The sequence below is a fragment of the Belonocnema kinseyi genome, chromosome 4 (genome assembly GCF_010883055.1).
Source record: "Belonocnema kinseyi isolate 2016_QV_RU_SX_M_011 chromosome 4, B_treatae_v1, whole genome shotgun sequence".
Lineage (NCBI taxonomy): Eukaryota > Metazoa > Arthropoda > Insecta > Hymenoptera > Cynipidae > Belonocnema > Belonocnema kinseyi.
This window is the reverse complement of record NC_046660.1, coordinates 60,916,368-60,938,905: the sequence shown is the minus strand read 5'-3', so window position 1 is coordinate 60,938,905 and position 22,538 is coordinate 60,916,368. Positions and strand designations below refer to the sequence as shown.

Here is a 22,538-nt window from a genome sequence, read left to right as displayed (position 1 = left end):
TCTGAATATCAGGAAATGAGGAAAAGCTTTTCCATGATTATCCATGAGTGACCATATTTATTATGGGACGTAATTCTGATCCTATTAATACATTTTTTACTCAAAAATTCAAATAAATATTAAAATTTTAAAATAATTTTTTGAACACCTTGTTCGATCAAAGAGTTCAGATTTTAACTCAGAGATGGCGCAGCATTTCAAACTTAGTCAATGTTAGGTTTCGTCTATTATTATTACCGGAAGTGTCAAAAGTCAAAACATTGAGGTTGATACGAACAATTTTCCGTCTTTTTGTATTCAAATTTCGCATTATGTAATTGTGGAAATTTTTTTAACTTTTTAAAAGCATGACAAAGCTATAAAATTTCATTGAAGTCGAGAGAATCAAGAGAAATACGAACATAATGAAGTCGTTTCGGGAAACTCTTTTGAATGCAAAAAATGTTTTAATTTTGACTGGCAGTGGTATTTCTGCTGAATCTGGAATTCCAACTTTTCGGGGAGCGGGTGGATTTTGGAGAAAATACCAGGCCCAAAGTCTTGCTACTCCAGAAGTTTTTGCATCTAATCCATCCTTGGTTTGGGAATTCTATGAATATCGACGAACTGTTGCAGCACAGGCGAAACCCAACAAGGTATTCTTTATAAATTTAATATTTCGAAATATATTTAAATTATTTCTAATATTTACATTTTTTCAACGTTTTAAAAGCTATTTGCCCCGTGACATAACCTCAAACTTACGCAGGACTATTTCCTTTTTCGTTCAAAATTGATCTTTTTTCAGTTGCAAATTCATGCATTTTGTTGGAAATTTGTCTTGTTTTTTGTAGAAAATTAATCTTCTTTGTTGGAAATTCATCATTTTAGTCGAAAATTCAAATATTTGATTCAAAATTATTTTATTTTATTTATGATTCATTATCAGATTTTTAAATTCAACTACTTTGTTTAAAATTTCTTTTTTTTTTTATTGAAGATTTATCATTATTGGTAAAAATTGATTTTTTAAATGAAAAATATTTTTTAAATTATGCATACTCTTAAAAATTTGTTTTATTATAAAATTAATCTTCTTCGTTAAAAATTCGTCTTTCTTGGTAGAAAATTAATCTTTAGGATTGAAAATCCATCTTTTGGGTTGAATATTCATCTATTTCCTGCCAAATTAATTTTTTCAAATGTTCATTTATTATTATTATTGAAAATTTTTGTATTTTGTTGAAAATTCGTTTTTATTTTGGTTAAAACTGAACTTTTTATATGAAAATATAACTTTTCTATTTTTATTTGCAATTTTTTATGAAATAGAAAATTCATGGATTTTAACGAGGATTTGTCAAAAATTTAACTATTTTGTTAAAAACTAATTTTTTATTAAATTAAGAATTCATGTATTTTGTTGAAAATTCTTCTTGCTTTTTGTGAAAAATTGATTTTTCCACTGAGAATATTCCATTTTTGGTTGAATATTTTTTTTCTCAGCTAAGAATTTCTCATTTTTCTCGAAAATTCAACTATTTTGGCAAAAATTAATTTTTATATTAAAGAATTATTACCATAGTTGGAAATTCGTGTATTTTGGTGCAAATTAATTTCTTTGGTTAAAAATTGCTGCGCTGTTTTGTTGAAACTTTGTAGTTTTTTTTAGTTTAAAATTAATTATTTGTCTAAAAATATAAAATCATTTTTTTTGCAATAATTTTTTATTTGAAAATTTATGCATTTTTTGAAAATTCTACTTTTTTATCATAAAACTAATCTTCTTTGTTGAAAATTAATCGTTTTGATCGAAGATTAAAATATTTGGTTCAAAATTAATTTTTTAAATTGAAGATTCATTATTATAGTTGGAAATTGTTTTATCTTGTTAAAAATTAATTTCTTTGTTGAAAATTGAGCTATTTTTCTGTAAGTTCGTAGTTTTTTTTAGTTACAAATTAATTATTTAACTAAAAATATAACTTCCATGTTTGTTTGCAATATTATTTTTTAATTTGAAAATTCATGCATTTCGTTCAAAAAATCGACTTTTTTGTTAAAAATTAATCTTTCAACCTCAAATATAACTATTCCATTTTTGGATAATCATCTTTTTTTCTCAATTTAGAATTCGTCTTTTTTCTCGAAAATTCAACTATTTTGACCAAAATTAATTTTTTTTATTGAAGAATTATTATTATTATAGTTTGAAATTCCTCTATTTTGTTGAAAATTAATTTCTATGGTTACAAATTTAGCTATTATGTTGAAAATTTTTTGTGTTTTTTTAGTAAAAAATTAATTATTTAACCGAAAATATGACTATTCCATTTTTGTTTGAATAAGTTATATTTTTTACTTTAAAATTCATACATTTCGTTGAAAATTCAACGATTTTGTCGACAATTAATTTTTTTAAATTGTAAAATTCATGTATTTTCTTAAACATTTGTCTTTCTTTTGGTTAACAATTTATTTTTTAACTATTAATAAATTCAATTTTTCGTGGAACACTTTTTTTTTCTTCGCAAATTCATGCATTTTGTTCAAAATTCTGTCTTTCTTGACATAAAAATTAGCCTTCTTTATTGAAAATTCATCTTTTTAGTCGAAAATTTAAATATTTCATTTAAAATTAATTTTTTTATCTAAAAGTATAACTATTCCATTTTTCGTTAAAATTTATTTTTATTTGTTTAGTTTCAAATTCATGATTTTTTTTTCTTTTTTAATTTTTAAGAATTTTCACTAAAAATTCAAATCATTTTTTAAAATATTTAAAACATTCGAAAACAGTTCAAAAAGTAATTTAAAATCTGAAAAGATTTTAAATAGATCAAAATAAAATGAAGATTTTTGAAGATTTTAAAATAAACTTTTGAAGCTTTTTCAGGATTTACATGGTCTTAAGATAATAAAAAGTTTTTTTTTAAGATTTCAACAATTTGGTCAAAATTTTAACTTTTCGCTTGAAAATTAATGAACTTTATTTAAAATTCTTCTCTTTTGGTACAAATTTAATATTTTTATTCAAAAATGCAACCGGCTGGAATTTAATTTTTTTTTTCTTAATTAGTTCTAATTTTAGCTCGAATTCAAATGTAAAAAACTTTGAAAAAACAAATAGGTAATACCTTGTTCATAAGTTTCCTTTTTTCAATAAAAATTATTTTTGCCCTTAAATAGAAAAACTTTCTTCATTTCTAAATGCAAAAATATGTTTATAAAATTTTTTATAAAATTTCATTAAATTTATAAAATTTATAAATTTTCGAAAAAAATTAATCTTTTTTCTTAGATACTGAAATATTTTAATTGCGAAAAATTAACTGCAGGCTCATGAAGCAATTGCAGAATTTCAAAAAAGATTATCCAAGGAAAACAAAATTGTTTCGATAGTGACACAAAATATAGATGGACTTCATCAAAGAGCAGGTGCTGAGAATGTTTTGGAACTTCACGGTTCACTCTACAAAACTCGATGTACGAAATGCAAAAATGTCGAACAAAATGAATCTCTTCCGATTTGTCCAGCTTTGGAAGGAAAAGGGTAAGTATCGAATTTTTTTTTTATTATTTCACAGCGTTGGGTAAGCAACTTTTTTTTTAAATTACTTTTTTCAATCCCTTGATTTTATTATTTTTAAATTAAAATAACTAAGATGTTAATTCATAAAAACGTAATTTAAAAATAAATACAACAGAAAAAAACGAAATTTCAAACAAGGGTTAAATTCCCAACAAAAAGTTAATTTTCTGTAAACAAATAGTTTGATTTTCTGCCAAAATATTTGAATTTTCTACCCCAAAGAAGAAAAATAATTTCAAACAAAATTGTTACTTTTTCAACAAAAGGGATGAGTTTTAAACTAAAATTCTTTAAACTATAATTTAAAATTCTAATTAAAAATTTTTTATTATATTTATAAATTGTAAATTATACTTTATTATTATATTAAAAATTAAAATTATAAATCTTCAAACAAACGACTAAATTAAAAAAAAAAGTTGTTAAATTTTCCACGACAAAAAAAATTAATTTTAACAAAAGGGTGAAATTTAAAGAAAAAATTGGTTAATAAAAAAAAACATGAGTTTTCAACAAAAATAATCAATTTTTAAAGTAATTTGAAGAAAATTTATATTATTTCAACCGAAAAAGATTTTAATTTAAAATCAAAGTTAGATACAAACTAAAGAAAAATGAATTTTCAACAGAAAAGCTGAATCCTCAAACAAATTTTCCACACAAATATTTAAATTTTCAACTAAAAAAGGAAAGAGATTTTGTTGAATAGAAGTTATAAATTTTTGGAAATAAAAATTTTTAACCAAGAATGAAAACAGATTTTCTATAAATTGTTTAAAATTTAAGCCAATTTTCTGTAAAATTCAACAAAAAATTCAAGTTTTTGATTCAAAATTAAGTTTTTTTAAATTTATGATTCATTAATATATTTTTTAATCCATATATTTTCTTGAAAAGTAATTTTTTATTTGAAAATATAACTATTCCATTTGCGAATGCATGCATTTTGTTGAAAATTCGTAATATTTTTTGTAGAAAATGAATCTTTATGGTCAAAAATTGTAAACTAAAAATATTTTAAAAATGTATGCATATTCTTACAAATGTTATCCTTCTAAACATAAAATTAATTTTCTTTGTTGAAAATTCATCTTTTCTGTCGAAAATTCAAATATTTAGTTAGAAATTAATATTTTTTCTATCAAAGATTCACCCCTACAATTGGAGATTTATGAATTTTATTAAAAATTATTCTTTTTTGGTAGAAAATTGATATCTGGAGCTGAAACTTCATCTTTTTCATCAAAAATTCAACTATTTTCTTCAAAATTAATCTTTTTTGTTTGAAAATTCATGCATTTTGTTGAAAATTTGTCTTTTTTGTAGAAAATTAATCGTCTTTATTGAAAATAATTTTTTTAGTCGAAAATTCTAATATTTGGTTCAAAATTATTTTTTTTATTTATGATTCGTTATTATATTTTCAAATTCTTATATTTCGTTGTAAATTAATTTTTTATTTAAAATTTTAACTATTCCATTTTCCGTTGACATTGATTTTTAATTTTAGTTTTAGTTGAAAATTCATGCATTTTGTTAAAAATTCATCTTTTTTTGTAGAAAATTAATATTTATGATTAAAAATTCTTTTCAAATTGTCGCAAATTCAACTATTTTGTTTAAAATCCATTTTTTTGTATTGAAAATTTATCCTTAAAGCTAAAAGTTCATGCATTTTAATGAAAATAAATATTTTAACTAAAAATATTTAAAAAATATATGCATATTCTTAAAAATGTTGTCTTTCTAAACATAAAATTAATCTTCTTTGTTGAAAATTCACCTTTTTAGTCGAAAATCCAAATATTTTGTTAAAAATTAATTTGTTTAAATTTATGATTCGTTATTATATTTTCAAATTCATATATTTTGTTTTATATAAATTTCTTTATTTAAAATGATAACTAAACCATTTTTCGTTGATATTTATTTTTATTTTTAGTTTTAGTTGCAAATTCATGCATTTTGTTAAAAATTCGTCTTTTTTGTAGAAAATTAATATTTATAATTAAAAATTCTTTTCAAATTGTCGCAAATTCAACTATTTTGTTCAAAATTCATTTTTTTTATTGAAGATTTATAATTTTAGCTAAGAATTCATATAGTTTATTGAAAATTAATTTTTTTAACTAAAGATATATTAAAAATTTATACATCTTTTTAAAAAAGTCGAAAATTCGAACAATTCGTTTAAAATTAATACTTTTTCTATCAAAGGTTTACCACTACAGATGGAAATTTATGCATTTTATTGAAAATTATTCTTTTTTGGTAGAAAATGATATCTGCAGCTGAAAATTCATCTATTTCGTCAAAAATTCAACCATTTTCTTCAAAATGAATTTTTTTTTGTTTGAAAATTCATGCATTTTGTTGAAAATTTGTCTTTTTTGTAGAAAATTAATCGTCTTTGTTGAAAATAATTTTCTTAGTCGTAAATTCAAATATTTGGTTCAAAATTAATTTTTTTTATTTATGATTCTTTATTTACAGTTATAACTATTCCATTTTTCGTTGAAATTTATATTTTTTGTTTGTTTTAGTTGCAAATTCATGCATTTTGTTAAAAATTCGTCTTTTTGGTAGAAAATTAATATTTATATTAAAAAATTCTTTTCAAATTGTTGTAAATTCAACTATTTTGTTTAAAATCCATTTTTTTATTGAAGATTTATCCATAAAGCTAAAAGTTCATGCATTTTAATGAAAATAAATGTTTTAACTAAAAATATTTTTTAAATATATGCATATTCTTAAAAGTGTTGTCTTTCTAAACATAAAATTAATCTTCTTTGTTGAAAATTCACCTTTTTAGTCGAAAATCCAAATATTTTGTTAAAAATTAATATTTATAATTAAAAATTCTTTTCAAATTGTCGCAAATGTAACTATTTTGTTTAAAAATTCATTTTTTTTATTGAAGATTTATAATTTTAGCTAAGAATTCATATAGTTTATTGAAAATTAATTTTTTTAACTAAAGATATATTAAAAATTTATACATATTTTAAAAAATTTTGTCGTTCTTAGTATAAAATTAATCTTCTTGGTTGAAAATTCATTTTTACAGTCGAAAATTCGAATAATTCGTTTAAAATTAATACCTTTTCTGTCAAATATTTACCACTACAGATGGAAATTTTTGCATTTTATTGAAAATGCTGCTTTCCTGGTAGAAAATTGTTATCTAGGGCTGAAAATTCATCTTTTTACTCAAAAGTTCAACTATTTTCTTCAAAATGAATTTGTTTGTTTGTTGAAAATGCATATTTTCTTTCGTTAAAAATTAATTTTTCAACTGTTAATATAACTATTCCATTTTTCGTTAAAAATTTATCCTATTTAGTTGCAACTTCATGCATTTTGTTGAATATTTGTCTTTTTTGTAGAAAATTAATCTTTTTTGTTGAAAGTTCATCTTTTTAGTCGAAAATTCAAATATTTGGTTCAAAATTTGTTTTTTTTTATTCATTATTCATTATTATATTTTCAAATTCATATATTTTGTTGTAAATTAAATTTATTATCTGAAAATTGTACTATTCCATTTTTCATTGACATTTATTTTTTGTTTTAGTTGCAAATTCATTCCTTTTGTTAAAAATTCGTTTTTGTTTTTGTTAAAAATTAATTTTTCAACAGAAAATATAACTGTTCTATTTTTGGATGCAATTTTTTAAAATTGGAACGAGGATTTGTCAAAAATGTAACTATTTTGTTCAAACCATTTCTTTTCTGATAAAATTTCATAATTATAGTTGAAAGTTTTATTTTGTTGAAAATTCGTCTTTTTTTGGTTAAAAATTAATTTTTCAACATTCATTTTGGTTAAAATTTTTCTTCTCTCTAGAATTTATATTTTTTCTCGAAAATTTAACTATTTTGTTCAAAATAATTATTTTATTGAATATTCATCATTATAATTCGAAATTCTCTTTTTTTTGAGTAAATATTTTTAAAAAAGTATTTAAAAAGTTACTTTTTCCACATCCTTAATTTTATGATCTAAAATTTAAATAATAACAGAAAAAAACAAATTTTCAAACAAGGGGTAAATTCCCAACAAATAAGTGAATTTTCTCTAAGCAAAGAGTTCAATTTTCTACAAAATTATTTAAATTTTCTACGTTTGAATACATTTACGATCAAAGAGATGTACTTTAAACTAAAATTATGAATCGTCAAACAAATAACTGAATTTTTAAAAAAAGTAGTTCAATATTCAAGCAAAAAAAAAACGAATTTTCAAGGAAAGAGTTAAATTTCTAAGAAAAAAGTTAACTTTGAACCAAATAGTTTACCAAAATATTTGAATTTTCTACCCCTGAAAATAAAAAGAATTTGAAACAATATGGTTACATTGTCAACAAAAGGGGTGAATTTTGAACTAAAATTATTTTAATTGTAATACAAAGTTTTATTAATAAATTAATTTTATAAATTATAAATTAAAATTGTGAATCTTCAACCAAAGCACTGCATTTTTTTTAAATTAGTGAAGTTTTCTCGTCAATAAAACTAAATTACAACAAAAGAGTTAAATTCTCAACCAACAAAAATAAAAAATTTGTTTACCTAAATATATAAATTTTAAAGCGAAAAAGCCGAATTTTTAGCTAAATTTTTAAAATGTTACTTTTCTTTATTGGTATTATAATTATCTTCTTTGTTCAAAATTCGTATTTTTAGTTAAAAATTCAAATATTTGGTTTAAAATTAATTTCTTTTATTTATGATTCATTATTACTATATTTTGAACTTCATATATTTTTTTCTAAATTAATTTTTCTATCTGAAAATATTACTATTGCATTTTTCATTGAAATTTTTTATTTTGTTGCAAATTCATGCATTTTGTTGAAAATTCGTTTTTTTTTGTAGAAAATAAATCTGTAGGGTTAAAAATTATTATTTCTTTACAGAAAATTCAACTATTTTGTTGAAAATTCATTGTTTTTAATATTTAACATTATAGTTACAAATTTATGTATTTTATTGAAAATTAATTTTTTAACTGAAAATACAAAAAAAAAATTATGCATATTATTAAAAATTTGTCTTTCTTGTCATGAAATTAATCGTCTTTGTTGAAAATTCACCCTTTTAGCCGCAAATTTAAATATTTGGTTTAAAATTAATTTGTTTTTATTTATAATTCATTATTATTATTATTATTGTCGGAAAATATAACTATTCCATTTTTCATTGACATTTATTTTTATTTATCTTTTGTAGTTGCAAATTCATGCATTTTGTTGAAAATTCTTCTTTTTTTGTAGAAAGTTAATCTTTAGTGTAAAAAATTCTTTTTCTTCCTCGCAAATTCAACTATTTTGGTCAAAATACATTTTTTTTGCAAACTTATTATTTTAGTTACAGATTAATATATTCAATTGAAAATTAATTTTTTAACTGAAAATATATTTTTTTAAATATGCTTATTCTTAAAAATTTGTCTTTCTTAGCATAAAATTAATCTGCTTTGTTGGAAATTTATTTTTTGAGTCGAAAATTCAAATATTTGGTTCAAAATTCATTTTGTTTGTTATCGAAGATTCACCATCATAGTTGAAAATTCAACTTTTTTGGTAGAAAATTAATCTTAAGGATTGAAAATTTATCTTTTGGGTTGAAAATTCAATTATTTTGTTCAAAATTGTTTTTTTAATGCACATTTATCATTATAATTGAAAATTCGTGTATTTTGTTGAAAATTCGTCCTTTTTTCGTTAAAAATTAATTTTCAACTTAAAATAGAACCATTCAATTTTTTGTTGGACTTTTTTTTTTAGTTTAGAATTGATCTTTTTTGTTGAAAATAAGTAATAATAAATTTGAATTTTCAACAGAAAAAATTAATTTTTAAGAAAATTTTCGTAGTTTATATTATTTTTAGCAAAAAATATTTTGCTTAAAAATCAAAGTTGGATTTAAAAAAAGAAGGATTGTTTAATTTTTAAGCCAAAAAGACTAATTTTCGACAAAAAAGTTGCATTTTCAAACTGAAAATATGAATTTTCAACATAAAATTTTACTTTTCTTTTTTGACATAAAATTCATCTTCTTTGTTGAAAATTCATCTTTTTATTCGAAAATTCAAATATTTTGTTCAAAATATATTTTGTTGTAAAACAATTTTTTTATTTGAAAGTGTAACTTCCATTTTTTGTTGGCATTTATTTTTTGTTTTAGTTTCAAATTCATGCATTTTGTTGAAAATTCGTCTTTTTTTTAGAAAATTAATCTTTATGGTTAAAAATTATTTTTCTTTGTCGTAAATTCACATATTTTGTTCAAAACTCGTTTTTGCATTGAAAATTTATGATTATAGATAAAAATTCATATATTTTATTAAAAACTAATTTTTTTAACTGAAAATATTATAAAAAATTTATAATTATTCTTTAAAATGTTGCTCTTAGAATAAAATTATTCTTTTTTTGAAAATTGATTTTTTTGGTAAAAATTTAAATATTTGGCTTAAAATTAATATTTTTCGATCAAAGGTTCACGAATAAAGATGGAAATTTATTGACAATTCTTATTTTTTGGTAGAAAATTGAAATCTGGGGCTGAAAATTCATCTTTTTCCTCCAAAATTTAACTATTTTCTTCAAAACTATTTTTTTTAATTCGTATTTTTTGTTGTTCTTAAAAATAAATTTTTCAACTGTTAATATAAATATTCCATTTTTCGTTAAAAATTTATCTTTTTTAGTTGCATATTCATGCATTTTGTCGGAAATTTGTCTTTTTTTGTAGATTTTCTTTGTTGAAAATTCACTTTTTCAGTCGAAAATTCAAATATTTGGTTAAAAATTAATTTTTTTAATGATTCGTTATGATATTTTCAAATTCATATATTTTCTTGTAAATTAATTTGTTCATTTGAAAATATAACTATTCCATTTTTCGTTGGCATTTATTTTTATTTTTGGTTCGAAATTAATTTTTTTTATTTAGGATTCACTGATATATTTTAAATTTCATATATTTTCCTCAAAGTAATTTTTTAACTGAAAATATAACTTCTACTTTTCATTGAAAGTTATTTTTATTTTTCGTTTTAGTAGTAAATTTATGCATTTTTTTGAAAATTCGTCTTTTTTGCAGAAAATTAATCTTTAGGGTTCGAAAATCTTTCTTCTTTGTCGAACATTTTAAGTATTTTTTTCAAAATTAATTTTTTCTTTTATTGAAAGTTTATCATTATAGTTCAAAATTCATATATTTTATTGAAAATTATTTTTTAACTGAAAATATTTAAAAAAAAACATATGCATATTCTTAAAAGTTTGTCTTTTTAGCAGAACATTAATCTTCTTTGTTGAAAATTAATTTTTTTCGTCGATAATTCAAATATTTGGTTCAAAATTAATTTTTTTTTTATCGAAGATTCACCATCATAGTTGAAAATTCGTCTTTTTGGGTAGAGAATTAATCTTAAGGATTAAAAATTTATCTTTGGAGTTAAAAATACAATTATTTTGTTCAAAATTGATTTAAACGAAGATTCACAAAAATTTAACTGTTTTATTCAAAATAATTTTTTTCTAATAAAAATTCATAATTATAGTTGAAAGTTGATGTATTTTGTTGAAAATCGGTCTTTTTTTGTTAAAAATTAATTTTTCAACTTAAAATATAACTATTTCATTTTTTGGCTTAGAACTAATCTTTTTTTTGTCGAAATTTCAACTATTTTGTTCAAAATTAATTTTTTTATTAAAGACTCATTATTATAGTTTGGAAATTTATGTGTTGCGCAAGTTACTTTTTTGAGTAACTAATTTTTTTTTAAATAGTTAAAAAGTTACTTTTTTCACATTTTTAATTTTGTAATCTAAAAATAAAATAACTAAGATGATAATTCATAAAAACATAATTTAAAAATAAATACAGCAAAAACAAACAAATTGTTTTTAACAAAGACTGAAAAAAAGATTCTAAATTTTTTAAATTTTTAAGCGAAAAAAACCAATTTTACTACAAGAAAGTTGCATTTTTGAACAAAGAATACAAAGTTTTAACAAAAAAGTTACTTTTCAAGCAGATAAATGAATTTTTTTACAAAAATAATTAAGTTGATGAAAAAAGACATGAATTTTCAACCAAAAAAGAAGAATTTTCAACAAAAGTGTCAATTTTCATAGAAAAGAGATAAGTTTTGAAACAAAAAAGTTACTTTTCAAAGCATTTATTTAAATTTCCTACCAAAATAGTTGAATTTTGGAAAAAATACGTTGATTTTCAACCAAGTAGTTACATTCAACTGAAAATTTAAATGTCCATTTTTTTTAAACTCGATTTTTTCTTGTTGAAATTTCAAATATTTCCATGCAAATTTGTCTTTTTCAATTGAAAATTCATTAAATTTCGTTGAAAATTTTTTTTCGCATAAAATTATATTTTTCTTTGCAAATTAATCTTATTCATTTTAAAAAGATCCTTCTTTTAGGTTAAAAATCCAAGTATTCTAGTTAAATATTTATAAATTTATTTAAAAATTTATCTTTTAGTTAAAAGTTCAAGTCTTTAGTTTAAAATTGATCTTTTTGATATGAAAATTATTCTTTTTTAAAAGCAAATTAATTTTTTGGTTGAAAGTCCAACTATTTTTTTAAAAATAATTTTGTTTGTTAAAGATTTACCTTTTTTGTTAGAGATTTTCAATTTAATTTATAATGCATCTCTCCGGTTAAATGTTTAACTACTTTTTTGAGAATCAGTTGTTTTTCTATATTGTGAAAATTAATTTTTTTACGTAAAAATTTTACTTTATCATTGAACTCTATTGAAAATTAACCTATTTAAAATTTTTTGTTTATTTTGCTATAAATTGTTTTTTCAACTGAAACTTAAAAAAAATTTCTAGCTGAATATTCCATTATTTGAGTTGAAAATTCACCTGTTTTGCTGAATTACACAATTCAATTTTTTGTTGAAAATTCATCTTTTTTAGTTTAAAATGCAGGTATTTTATGATTAAAAATTAAACCATTCCAATGAAAAATTCATCATTTTAGTCGGAAATTCAATAATTTGGTTAAAAATGTACCTATTTTATTGGATTTTTTTTTCAATTAATTTTTTTAACTGAAAATTTAACAATTATATTTCCGTTGAATATTTCATTATTTTAGTTAGAAATTCATTTTTTTTGTTTAAAATGAAACTATTACATTAAAAAATTTATTATTTCAGTTGAAAATTCAATAATTTGTTTGCAAAATTAACTATTTTGTTAAAATTCTTGTTTTTTTAAATAATTTTTTTAACTGAAAATTTAACTGTGTATTTTATTTCTGTTTCAAAATTGAACTAGGCCAGTTGCGATTCAGCATTTTAATTGAAAATTCGTCTCCTCGGTAGAAAATTTAACTATTTTGTGGAAAATTATTTTTTTTTAGTTATAATTTCATTTTCTTTAAACAAAAATAAAACTATTCCAGTTGAATTTTCCATCATTTTAATTCAAAATATATTTCTTTTTTTAAAACTAAACTATTCCATTTGAAAATTTGACATTTTAGTTGAAAATTCAATAACTTGGTTCAAAATTTAACTATTTTGTGTAAAATTAATTTTTTTAGTGATGAATTCATTTTGTTTAAATAGAAATAAAATTATTTCAGTTGAATATTTCATTATTTTAGTTTAAAATGCATTTCTTCATTTAAAATTAAACTATTCCATTTCAAAATTCATCATTTTAGTTGAAAATTCAATAGTTTGGTTGAAAATTTAACTGTATTGTTGAAAATTTCTTTTTTTTTTAAATTAATTTTTTGAACCAAAAATTAATCTTCTTGGTACAAAATTTATCGGTTGTGTAAAAATTAATTTTGTGTTAGAAAATTCATTTTGTTTAACAAAAAAGCAACAATTCCAGTTATTCTCATAATTTTAGTTAAAAATTCTTTTTTTTTTTAAATTAAAGTATATCAATTTAAAATCCGTCATCTCCTAGTTACAAAATTTATCTCTTTTTTTTAAATTAATTTTTGTCGTTGTTGAAAATTCATTTTGTTTATCTAAAAACACAAATATTTTAGTTGGAATATTCCATCATATATATTGTTTGAAAATTCACTTTTTTTGTGTTTAAAATTAAACTAATCCATTTAAAAATTCAATAATTTGGTTGAAACTTTACCTATTTTGTTAAAAAAAAATTTTTTATTAATTTTTTTCAATGAAAATTTAACTATTATATTTGTGTTTCAAAATTAAACAATGACAGTTAAGATTCATCAGTTTAATTGAACATTTATCTCCTTGATAGAAAATTGCACTGATCTTTTGAAAATTTCGTTGTTTCGATGATAATTTATTTTGTTTAACTAAAAATGGAACTATTCCAGTTGAATATTCCATCATTTTATTTAAAAATTCCTTTTTTTTAATTGAAGTATTTCATTTTAAAATTCATAATTTCAGTTGAAAATTGTATAATTTGATCCAAATTAAAATATTTTATTGAAAATTCTTTTTTTTTTTAATGAAAATTAATTTTTTTATCTGAAGATTTAACTATTCCATTTTGGGCTTAAAATTGAACGATACGAGTTAATATTCATTAGTTTAATTGAAAATTCATCTCCTTGGTTCTTGTTGAAAATTATATATTTTTTTTAACTTAAAATGCAACCATTTCAGTTGAATATTTAAACATTTTAGTTCAAAATTATTTTTTTTGTTTAAAATTAAACTATTCCCTCTGAAAATTAAATAATTTTATTCAAAATTGGTCTGTTTTGCTGAAAATTATTATTTTTTTAATTTATTTTTTTCAACAACAAATTTAAATTTTCCATTTTTTGTTCAAAATTGAACAATGCCAATTAAGATTCATCAGTTTAATTGAAAATTTATCTTCTAGTTATAAAATTTATCTGCTTAAAAAAATTAATTTTGTCAGGGTTGAAAATTCACTTTTCTTAACTAAAATCTCAATTATTCCAATTGGAATATTTTATCATTTTAGTTGAACATCAATTTTCTTTAATTAAAAACGCAAATATTCCAGTTGGAATATTTCATCATTTTAGTTGAAAATTCATTTTTTTGTTTATTTATTCATTTTTTTAACTGAAATTTAACTATGCTATTTCTGTTTAAAAACTAAACTTAGAAAGTTAAGATTCATCAGTTTAATTGAAAATGCATCTCCTAGTTACAAAATTTATCTGTTTTTTAAACAAATTTTTATCGTTGTTGAAAATTCATTTTGTTTAACTAAAAACACAAAAATTCCAGTTGGAATATTTCATCATTTTGGTTGAAATTCCATTTTTTCAAATTAAACTAATCCATTTAAAAATTCAATAATTTGGTTGAAAATATACCTACTTTGTTAAAAAAAAAATTTGTCATTAATTTTTTTCATGAAAATTTAAGTATTCTATTTGTGTTTCAAAATTAAACAATGACAGTTTAGATGCATCAGTTTTATTGAAAATTCATCTCCTTGATAGAAAATTTCATAGTTCTTTTGAAAATTTCGTTCTTTTGTTGATAATTTATTTTGTTTAACTAAAAATGGAACTATTCCAGTTGAATATTCCATCATTTCATTTAAAAATTCCTTTTTTTTAATAGAAATGTTTTATTTAAAAATTCGTAATTTTAGCTGAAAATTGTATAATTTGGTCCAAATTTAAATATTTTGTTGAAAATCTTTTTTTTTGTTGTTTAAATTAATTTTTTTAACTAAAGATTTAACTATTCCATTTTGGGTTCAAAATTGAATGATACAAATTAAGATTCATAAATTTTTTTGTTTAAAATTAAACTATTCCCTTTGAAAATTCATCATTTTAGTTGACAATTCAATAATTTTGTTCAAAATTTACCTATTTTGTTGAAAATTATATATATTTTAAAAATTTATTTTTTTAACAAAAACTTTAACTTTTCCATTTTTTGTTCAAAATTGAACAATGTCAATTAAGATTCATCAGTTTAATTGAAAATTCATCTCCTTGATAGAAAACTTCATAGTTCTTTTGAAAATTTCGTTCTTTTGTTGATAATTTATTTTGTTTAACTAAAAATGGAACTATTCCAGTTGAATATTCCATCATTTCATTTAAAAATTCCTTTTTTTTAATAAAAATGTTTCATTTAAAAATTCATAATTTTAGCTGAAAATTGTATAATTTGGTCCAAATTTAAATATTTTGTTAAAAATTCTTTTTTTTTTTTTAAATTAATTTTTTTAACTAAAGATTTAACGATTCCATTTTGGGTCAAAAATTTAATGATACAAATTAAGATTCATTAATTTTTTTGTTTAAAATTAAACTATTCCCTTTGAAAATTCATCATTTTAGTTGAGAATTCAATAATTTTGTTCAAAATTTACCTATTTTGTTGAAAATTATATATTTTTTTAATTAATTTTTTTAACAAAGAATTATTTGAAAATTCATTTTTTTTGTTTAAAATTAAAGTATTTCATTTTAATGTTCATGATTTCAGTTGAAATTTAAATAATTTAGCTGAAAATTGACCTATTTTGTTGAAAATTCTTATTTTTCATTCATTTTTTTAAGTGAAAAATTAAATATTTTGTTGAACTAAAATCACAAGTATTCCAGTTGGAATATTTCATCATTTTAGTTGAAAACTATTTTTCTTTAATTAAAAACGGAAATATTCCAGTTGGAATATTTTATCATTTTAGTTGAAAATTCATATTTAGGTTTAAAATTAAAGTATTTTGTTTTAATGTTCATGATTTCAGTTGAAAATTCAATAATTTGGCTGAAAATTGACCTATTTTGATGAAAATTCTTTTTTTTTATTCATTTTTTAAAGTGAAAAATTAAATATTTTGTTTGACTAATATCGCAAACATTCCATTTGGAATATTTCATCATTTTAGTTGAAAATTATTCTTTTTGTTTCAAATTAAAGTATTGCATTTTAATATTCATAATTTCAGTTGCAAATTCTATAATTTGGTTCAAAATTTAAATATTTTGTTAAAAAAAATTTGTTTGATAAAAATTAATTTTTTTACATAAAAATTTAACTATTACATTTTGGGTTCAAAAATTGAACGACGCGAGTTAGGATTCATCAGTTTAATTGAAAATTCATCTCCTTCGTAGAAAATTGATCTGTTTCATGAAAATTAATTTTGTTCTTGTTGAAAATTCATTTTGTTTAACTTAAAATGCGACTATTCCAGTTGAATATTTCATCATTTTAGTTGAAAATGCATAACTTTGTTTAAAATTAAACTATTCCATTTGAAAATTCCATAATTTGGTTCAAAATTTACCTATTTTATATAAAATTCTTTTTTTGTGCTTAATTTTTTTCCTGAAAATTTAACTATTCTATTTCTGTTTTAAAATTGAACAATGACAGTTAAGATTTATCAGTTTAAAAGAAAATTCGTCTCCTTGGTACAAAATTGAATTATTTTGTGAAAAATTCATATTTTTTTATTTGAAAATTCATTTTGCTCAACTAAAAATGCAACTATTCCAGTTGAATAATCCATCATTATAGTTAAAAATGCATTTTTTTGTTTAAAATTAAAATAATCCATTTGAAAATTCATCATTTCAGTTAAAAATTCAGTAACTTTGTTCAAAATTGAACTATTTTGTTAAAAAGAATTATTTATTAATTTTTTTAACATAAATTTAACCATGCGATTTCTGTTTCAAAACTAAATTCAGAAAGTTAAGATTAATCACTTTAATTGAAAATTCATCTTTGTTGAAAATTTATTTTGTTAAACTAAAATCGCAAATATTCCATTTGGAATATTTCATGTTTTTTTATTTGAAAATTTCTTTTTGTTTAACTGAAAACGAAAATATTTCCGTTGGAATATTTCATCATTTTAGTTGAAAATTCATTTTTTTGTTTACAATTAAACTAATCCATTTAACAATTCAATAATTCGGTTGAAAATCTACCTATTTTGTTAAAAAAAAATTTTTATTAATTATTTTTTATGAAAATTTAACTATTCTATTTGTGTTTCAAAATTAAACAATGGCAGTTAAGATTCATCAGTTGAATATTCCATCATTTTAGTTAAAAATGCATTTTTTGTTTAAAATTAAATTAATCCATTTGAAAATTAATCATTTTAGTTAAAAATTCAGTAATTTGGTTCAAAATTGAACTATTTTGTTAAAAAAAAATGTTTATTAATTTTTTTAACGCAAATTTAACTATGCTATTTCTGTTTCAAAACTGAACTTATAAAAATTAAGATTCATCATTTGAATTGGAAATTAATCTTTAAGTTGAGAATTCAATAATTTGGTTGAAAATTATTACTTTTTTTTAAAGTAATTTTTTTAACTGAAAATTTAACGATTCTATTTGTGTTTCAAAATTAAACAATGGCAGTTAAGATTCATCAGTTTGATTGAAAATTCATCTCCTTGATAGAAAATTTCACTGTTCTTTTGAAAATTTCGTTCTTTTGTTGATAATTGATTTTGTTTAGCTAAAAATGGAATTATACCAGTTGAATATTCCATCATTTTATTTAAAAACTCCTTTTTTTGAATTGATATGTTTTATTTTTAAATTCATAATTTTAGTTGAAAATTGTATAATATTGTCTAAATTTAAATATTTTGTTGAACATTCTTTTTTTTATGAAAAATAGTTTTTTTAAACTTAAAATGCAACTATTCCAGTTGAATATTTAATCATTTTAGTTGAAAATTAATTTTTTTGTTTAAAATTAAACTATTCCCTTAGAAAATTCATCATTTTAGTTGAAAATTCAATAATTTTGTTCAAAATTGACCTATTTTGTTGAAAATTATATATTTCTTTAACCAAAAATGTAACTTTTCCATTTTTGGTTCAAAATTGAACAATTGCCAATTAAGATTTATAAGTTAAATCTAAAATTAATCTCCTAGTTATAAAATTGATCTGTTTTTTAAAATCTAATTTTGTCGTTGTTGAAAATTCAGTTTTTTTTACTAAAATCTCAAATATTCCAGTTGGAATATTTCATCATTTTAGTTGAAAATTCATTTTTTTTGTTTAAAATTAAAGTATTTCATTTTAATAATTTTAATTGAAAATTCAATAATTTGGCTAAAAATTGACCTATTTTGTTGAAAATTCTTTTTTTTTTTATTAATTTTTTCACTGAAAATTCAACTATTCTATTTCTGTTTCAAAATTGAAAAATAACAGTTAAGATTTATCAGTTTAAAAGAAAATTCATCGTCTTGGTACAAAATTGAATTATTTTGTGAAGAATTCATATATTTTATTTAGTTGAAAATTTATTTTGCTGAATTAAAAATGCATTTTTGGTTTAAAATTAAACTAAGCCATTTGAAAATTCATAATTTTAGTTAAAAATTCAGTAATTTTGTTCAAAATTTAACTATTTTGTTAAAAAGAATGATTTATTCAATTTTTAAACTGAAATTTAACTATGCTATTTCTATTTCAAAACTAAACTTAGAAAGTTAAGATACATCAGTTTAATTGAAAGTTTATCTCGCAGTTAGAAAATTTATCTGTTTTTTCATTAATTTTTTAAAATTAATTTCATGTTTGTTGAAAATTTATTTTGCTTAACTAAAATCGCAAATATTCCATTTGGAATATTTCATCATTTTGGTTGAAAATCCATTTTTTTTAAATTAAACTAATCCATTTAAAAATTCAATAATTTCGTTGAAAATTTACCTATTTTGTAAAAAAAAAATTTTTTTCATTAATTTTTTTCATGAAAATTTAACTATTCTATTTTTGTTTCAAAATTAAACAATGACAGTTTAGATGCGTCAGTTTGATTGAAAATTCATCTTCTTGATAGAAAATTTCACTGTTCTTTTGAAAATTTCGTTCTTTTGTTGATAATTGATTTTGTTTAACTAAAAATGGAATTTTTTTAATTTAAAATTTATTTTGTTTAACTAAAAACGCAAATATTCTAGCTGGAATATTTCATCATTTTAGTTGAAAATTTATTTTTTTGTTTAAAATTAAAGTAATTCATTTTAATGTTAATAATTTAAGTAGAAGATTCAATAATTTGATAGAAAATTTACCTATTTGGTTGAAAAATTTTTTTTTTTAAATAATTTTTTTGACTGAAAATTTAACTATTCTATTTCTGTTTTAAAATTAAATAATGGCTGTTAAGATTCATCAGTTCAATTGAAAATTCATCACCTTAGTAGAAAATTTGTCTGTTTTTTTATTTGGTTTTTTTGTTGTTAAAAATTCATTTTGTTTAACTAAAAATGCAACTATTTCAGTTCAGTTTTATCATTTTAATTAAAAATTAATTTTCTTTTAATTAGAGTATTTCATTTGAAAATCCATAATTTCAGTTGAAAATTGTATAATTTGGATCAAAATTTAAATATTTTGTTGAAAATTCTTCTGTTTTTTCATTAGTTTTTTTTTAACTGAAAATTTAACTATTCTATTTCTGTTTCAAAATTGAACTTAAGACAGTTACCATTCATCATTTTCATTGAAAATTCATCTTCTAGTTACAAAATTTATCTGTTTTTTTAATTCATTTTTATCGTTGTAAAAATTCCAGTTTGTTGAACTAAAAATGCAAATATTCTAGTTGGAATATTTCCTCATTTTAGTTGAAAATTCATTTTTTTGTTCTTTAAAATTAAACTACTCCGTTTGAAAATTCATCATTTTAGTTTAAAATTCGGTAATTTGGTTTACAATTGATACATTTTGTTGAAAATCCTTTTTTTCTCTTAATTTTTTTAACTAAAATTTAACTATTCTATTTCTGTTTTAAAATTAAATAATGGCTGTTAAGATTCATCAGTTCAATTGAAAATTCATCTCCTTGGTACGAAATTGAACTATTTTGTGAAATTTTTTTTTTTTAGTTGAAAATTTATTTTGCTTAAATAAAAATGCAACTATTCCAGTTGAATATTCCATCATTTTAGATTACAATGCATTTTTCGTTCAAAATTAAACTATTTCATTTAAAAATTGATAATTTCAGTTGAAGATTCAATAATTTTTTTGCTAATTTAACTATTTGTTTAAAAATTCTGTTATTTTAAAATTGTTCGTTTTGTTATTTTAATAAGAGATACGCAAAAATCAGAAAGTAACTGAAATTAAAGCTCAAAGTTACTACAAAAAACGTAACTTTTTAGTAACAATGTTACTTGTAACAAAGTTACTACCCAACTCTGCTCTCCGATTATCATTAATTTCCATTCGACGATCAGGAATGAATTTAGAAGTTTAATTGAAGCCTCTTTGAAGATCTCCTGATCCAAAGGCTTTGTCGTCGGATATTCCGGTTGAAGATTTACCCAGGTGTGAAAAGCAAGACTGTGGCGGTCTTTTGAGGCCTCATATCGTTTGGTTCGGAGAAAATCTTGATAAAGACGTTTTGCGAAAAGCTTGTAAGTATTCTAAATTTCGGAATTTTACTCAAAATGGAATAATATTTTAATTTAAGGAACAAAATTCGGAATCAATCAGATTTGAAATTGATCTTTTATGTCAAAAACTCGAATTTAAATACGGAATTCTTAGTAATAAAAAAAATCAAGCATCTGACTATCAAATTTGGACAACAGACTCTTAATAAATATAAATTCTTAACAAAGAATTTAATAGTTGATATTTTAATCAACAAGAGAGTAATAAAATTCCCAAATAGGATAATTCCTGAATAATGAAAAAATTCTGGAATAAGAAAATTATTCCCGAATAAAAAAATTCGCAAGTATTACAATTTCCTAAGAATGAAATTCCCAAATAGGAAAATTCACGTATAATAAAATTCCCGAATAGGAAAATTCACGTATAATAATATTCACGAATAGGAAAATTCCTGGCTATAAAATTCCTCAATAAGAAAATTCGAGAAGAATAAAATTTCCGAATAGAAAAATGTCCCGAATAGCATAATTCCAGAATAATAAAATTATTCCCGAATAGGAAAATTCGCAAAGACTAAAATTGCTGTCAAATAAAATTTCCGAATAGCAGAAATTCGCTGAAATAAAATTCTCAAATAATAAAATTATTTCCGGATACAAAAAATGCGAGAATAATAAAATTTTCGAATAAGAAAATTCCCGAATAATAAAATTCGAGAATAGAACAATTTCCCGAATAGGATAATTCCTGAATAATAAAATCAAATTTCCGAATAGAATAATTCCCGGAAATAAAATTCCAGAATAATACAATTATTCTTGAACAAGAAAATTCGAGAATTGGAAAATTTCCGAAGAATGAAATTCCCGAATTGAAAAATTCGCAAATAATAAAATTTCCGAAAAATGAAATTCCTGGATGGGAAAATTCACATATAATAAAATTAACAAATAGAAAAATTCGCGGAAACAAAATTCCCGAATAAGAAAATTCTAGAATAATAAAATTTCCGAATAGGAAAATTCCCGAATAAGAAAATGTCCCGAATAGGATAATTCTTGAATAATAAAATTATTTCCCAAACAGGAAAATTCGCAAATACTAAAATTTCTGTCAAATAAAATTTCCTAATAGAAAAAATTCACTAAAATAAAATTCGCAAATCATAAAATTATTCCCGGATAAAAAAATGCGAGAATAATAAAATTTCCGAATAGGAAAATTTTCGAATAATAAAATTCGAGAATAGAACAATTTCCCGAATAGGATAATACCTAAATAATAAACTCAAATTCCCAAATGGAATAATTCCAGGAAATAAAATTCTAGAATAATACAATTATTCCCGAATAAGAAAATTCGAGCATTAGAAAATTTGCGAAGAATGAAATTCTCGAATAGAAAATGTTGTACATAGTGAAGTTTAGCAAACCTATGACGTGATATCATAGCAGTGCGCTCTAGCGGTGGGTATGCAAGTACGTATAGTGTGACGTATGCAGGAGAGATCAGTTAGTCTTTTGGGCCTTGTCGCCATTGTCACTTCGTGTACTTGTTCGCTCCGTTAATCTGA

The 22,538-nt window shown here is 20.6% G+C and overlaps 1 protein-coding gene across 1 annotated transcript in view; it reads left to right on the top strand.

The window, feature by feature from the left end:
- The first annotated feature begins 240 nt into the window (after positions 1-240).
- LOC117171458 (NAD-dependent protein deacylase sirtuin-5, mitochondrial-like) overlaps positions 241-22,538 on the top strand; it is a 32,486-nt gene continuing 10,188 nt past the window's right edge. Inside the window, exons 1-3 of the mRNA XM_033358798.1 lie at positions 241-635; positions 3,318-3,532; positions 20,840-20,982. Of these exons, the coding sequence (XP_033214689.1) occupies positions 405-635; positions 3,318-3,532; positions 20,840-20,982 (589 nt within the window). The 5' untranslated portion in view covers positions 241-404. The remainder of the gene's footprint in view (positions 636-3,317; positions 3,533-20,839; positions 20,983-22,538) is intronic.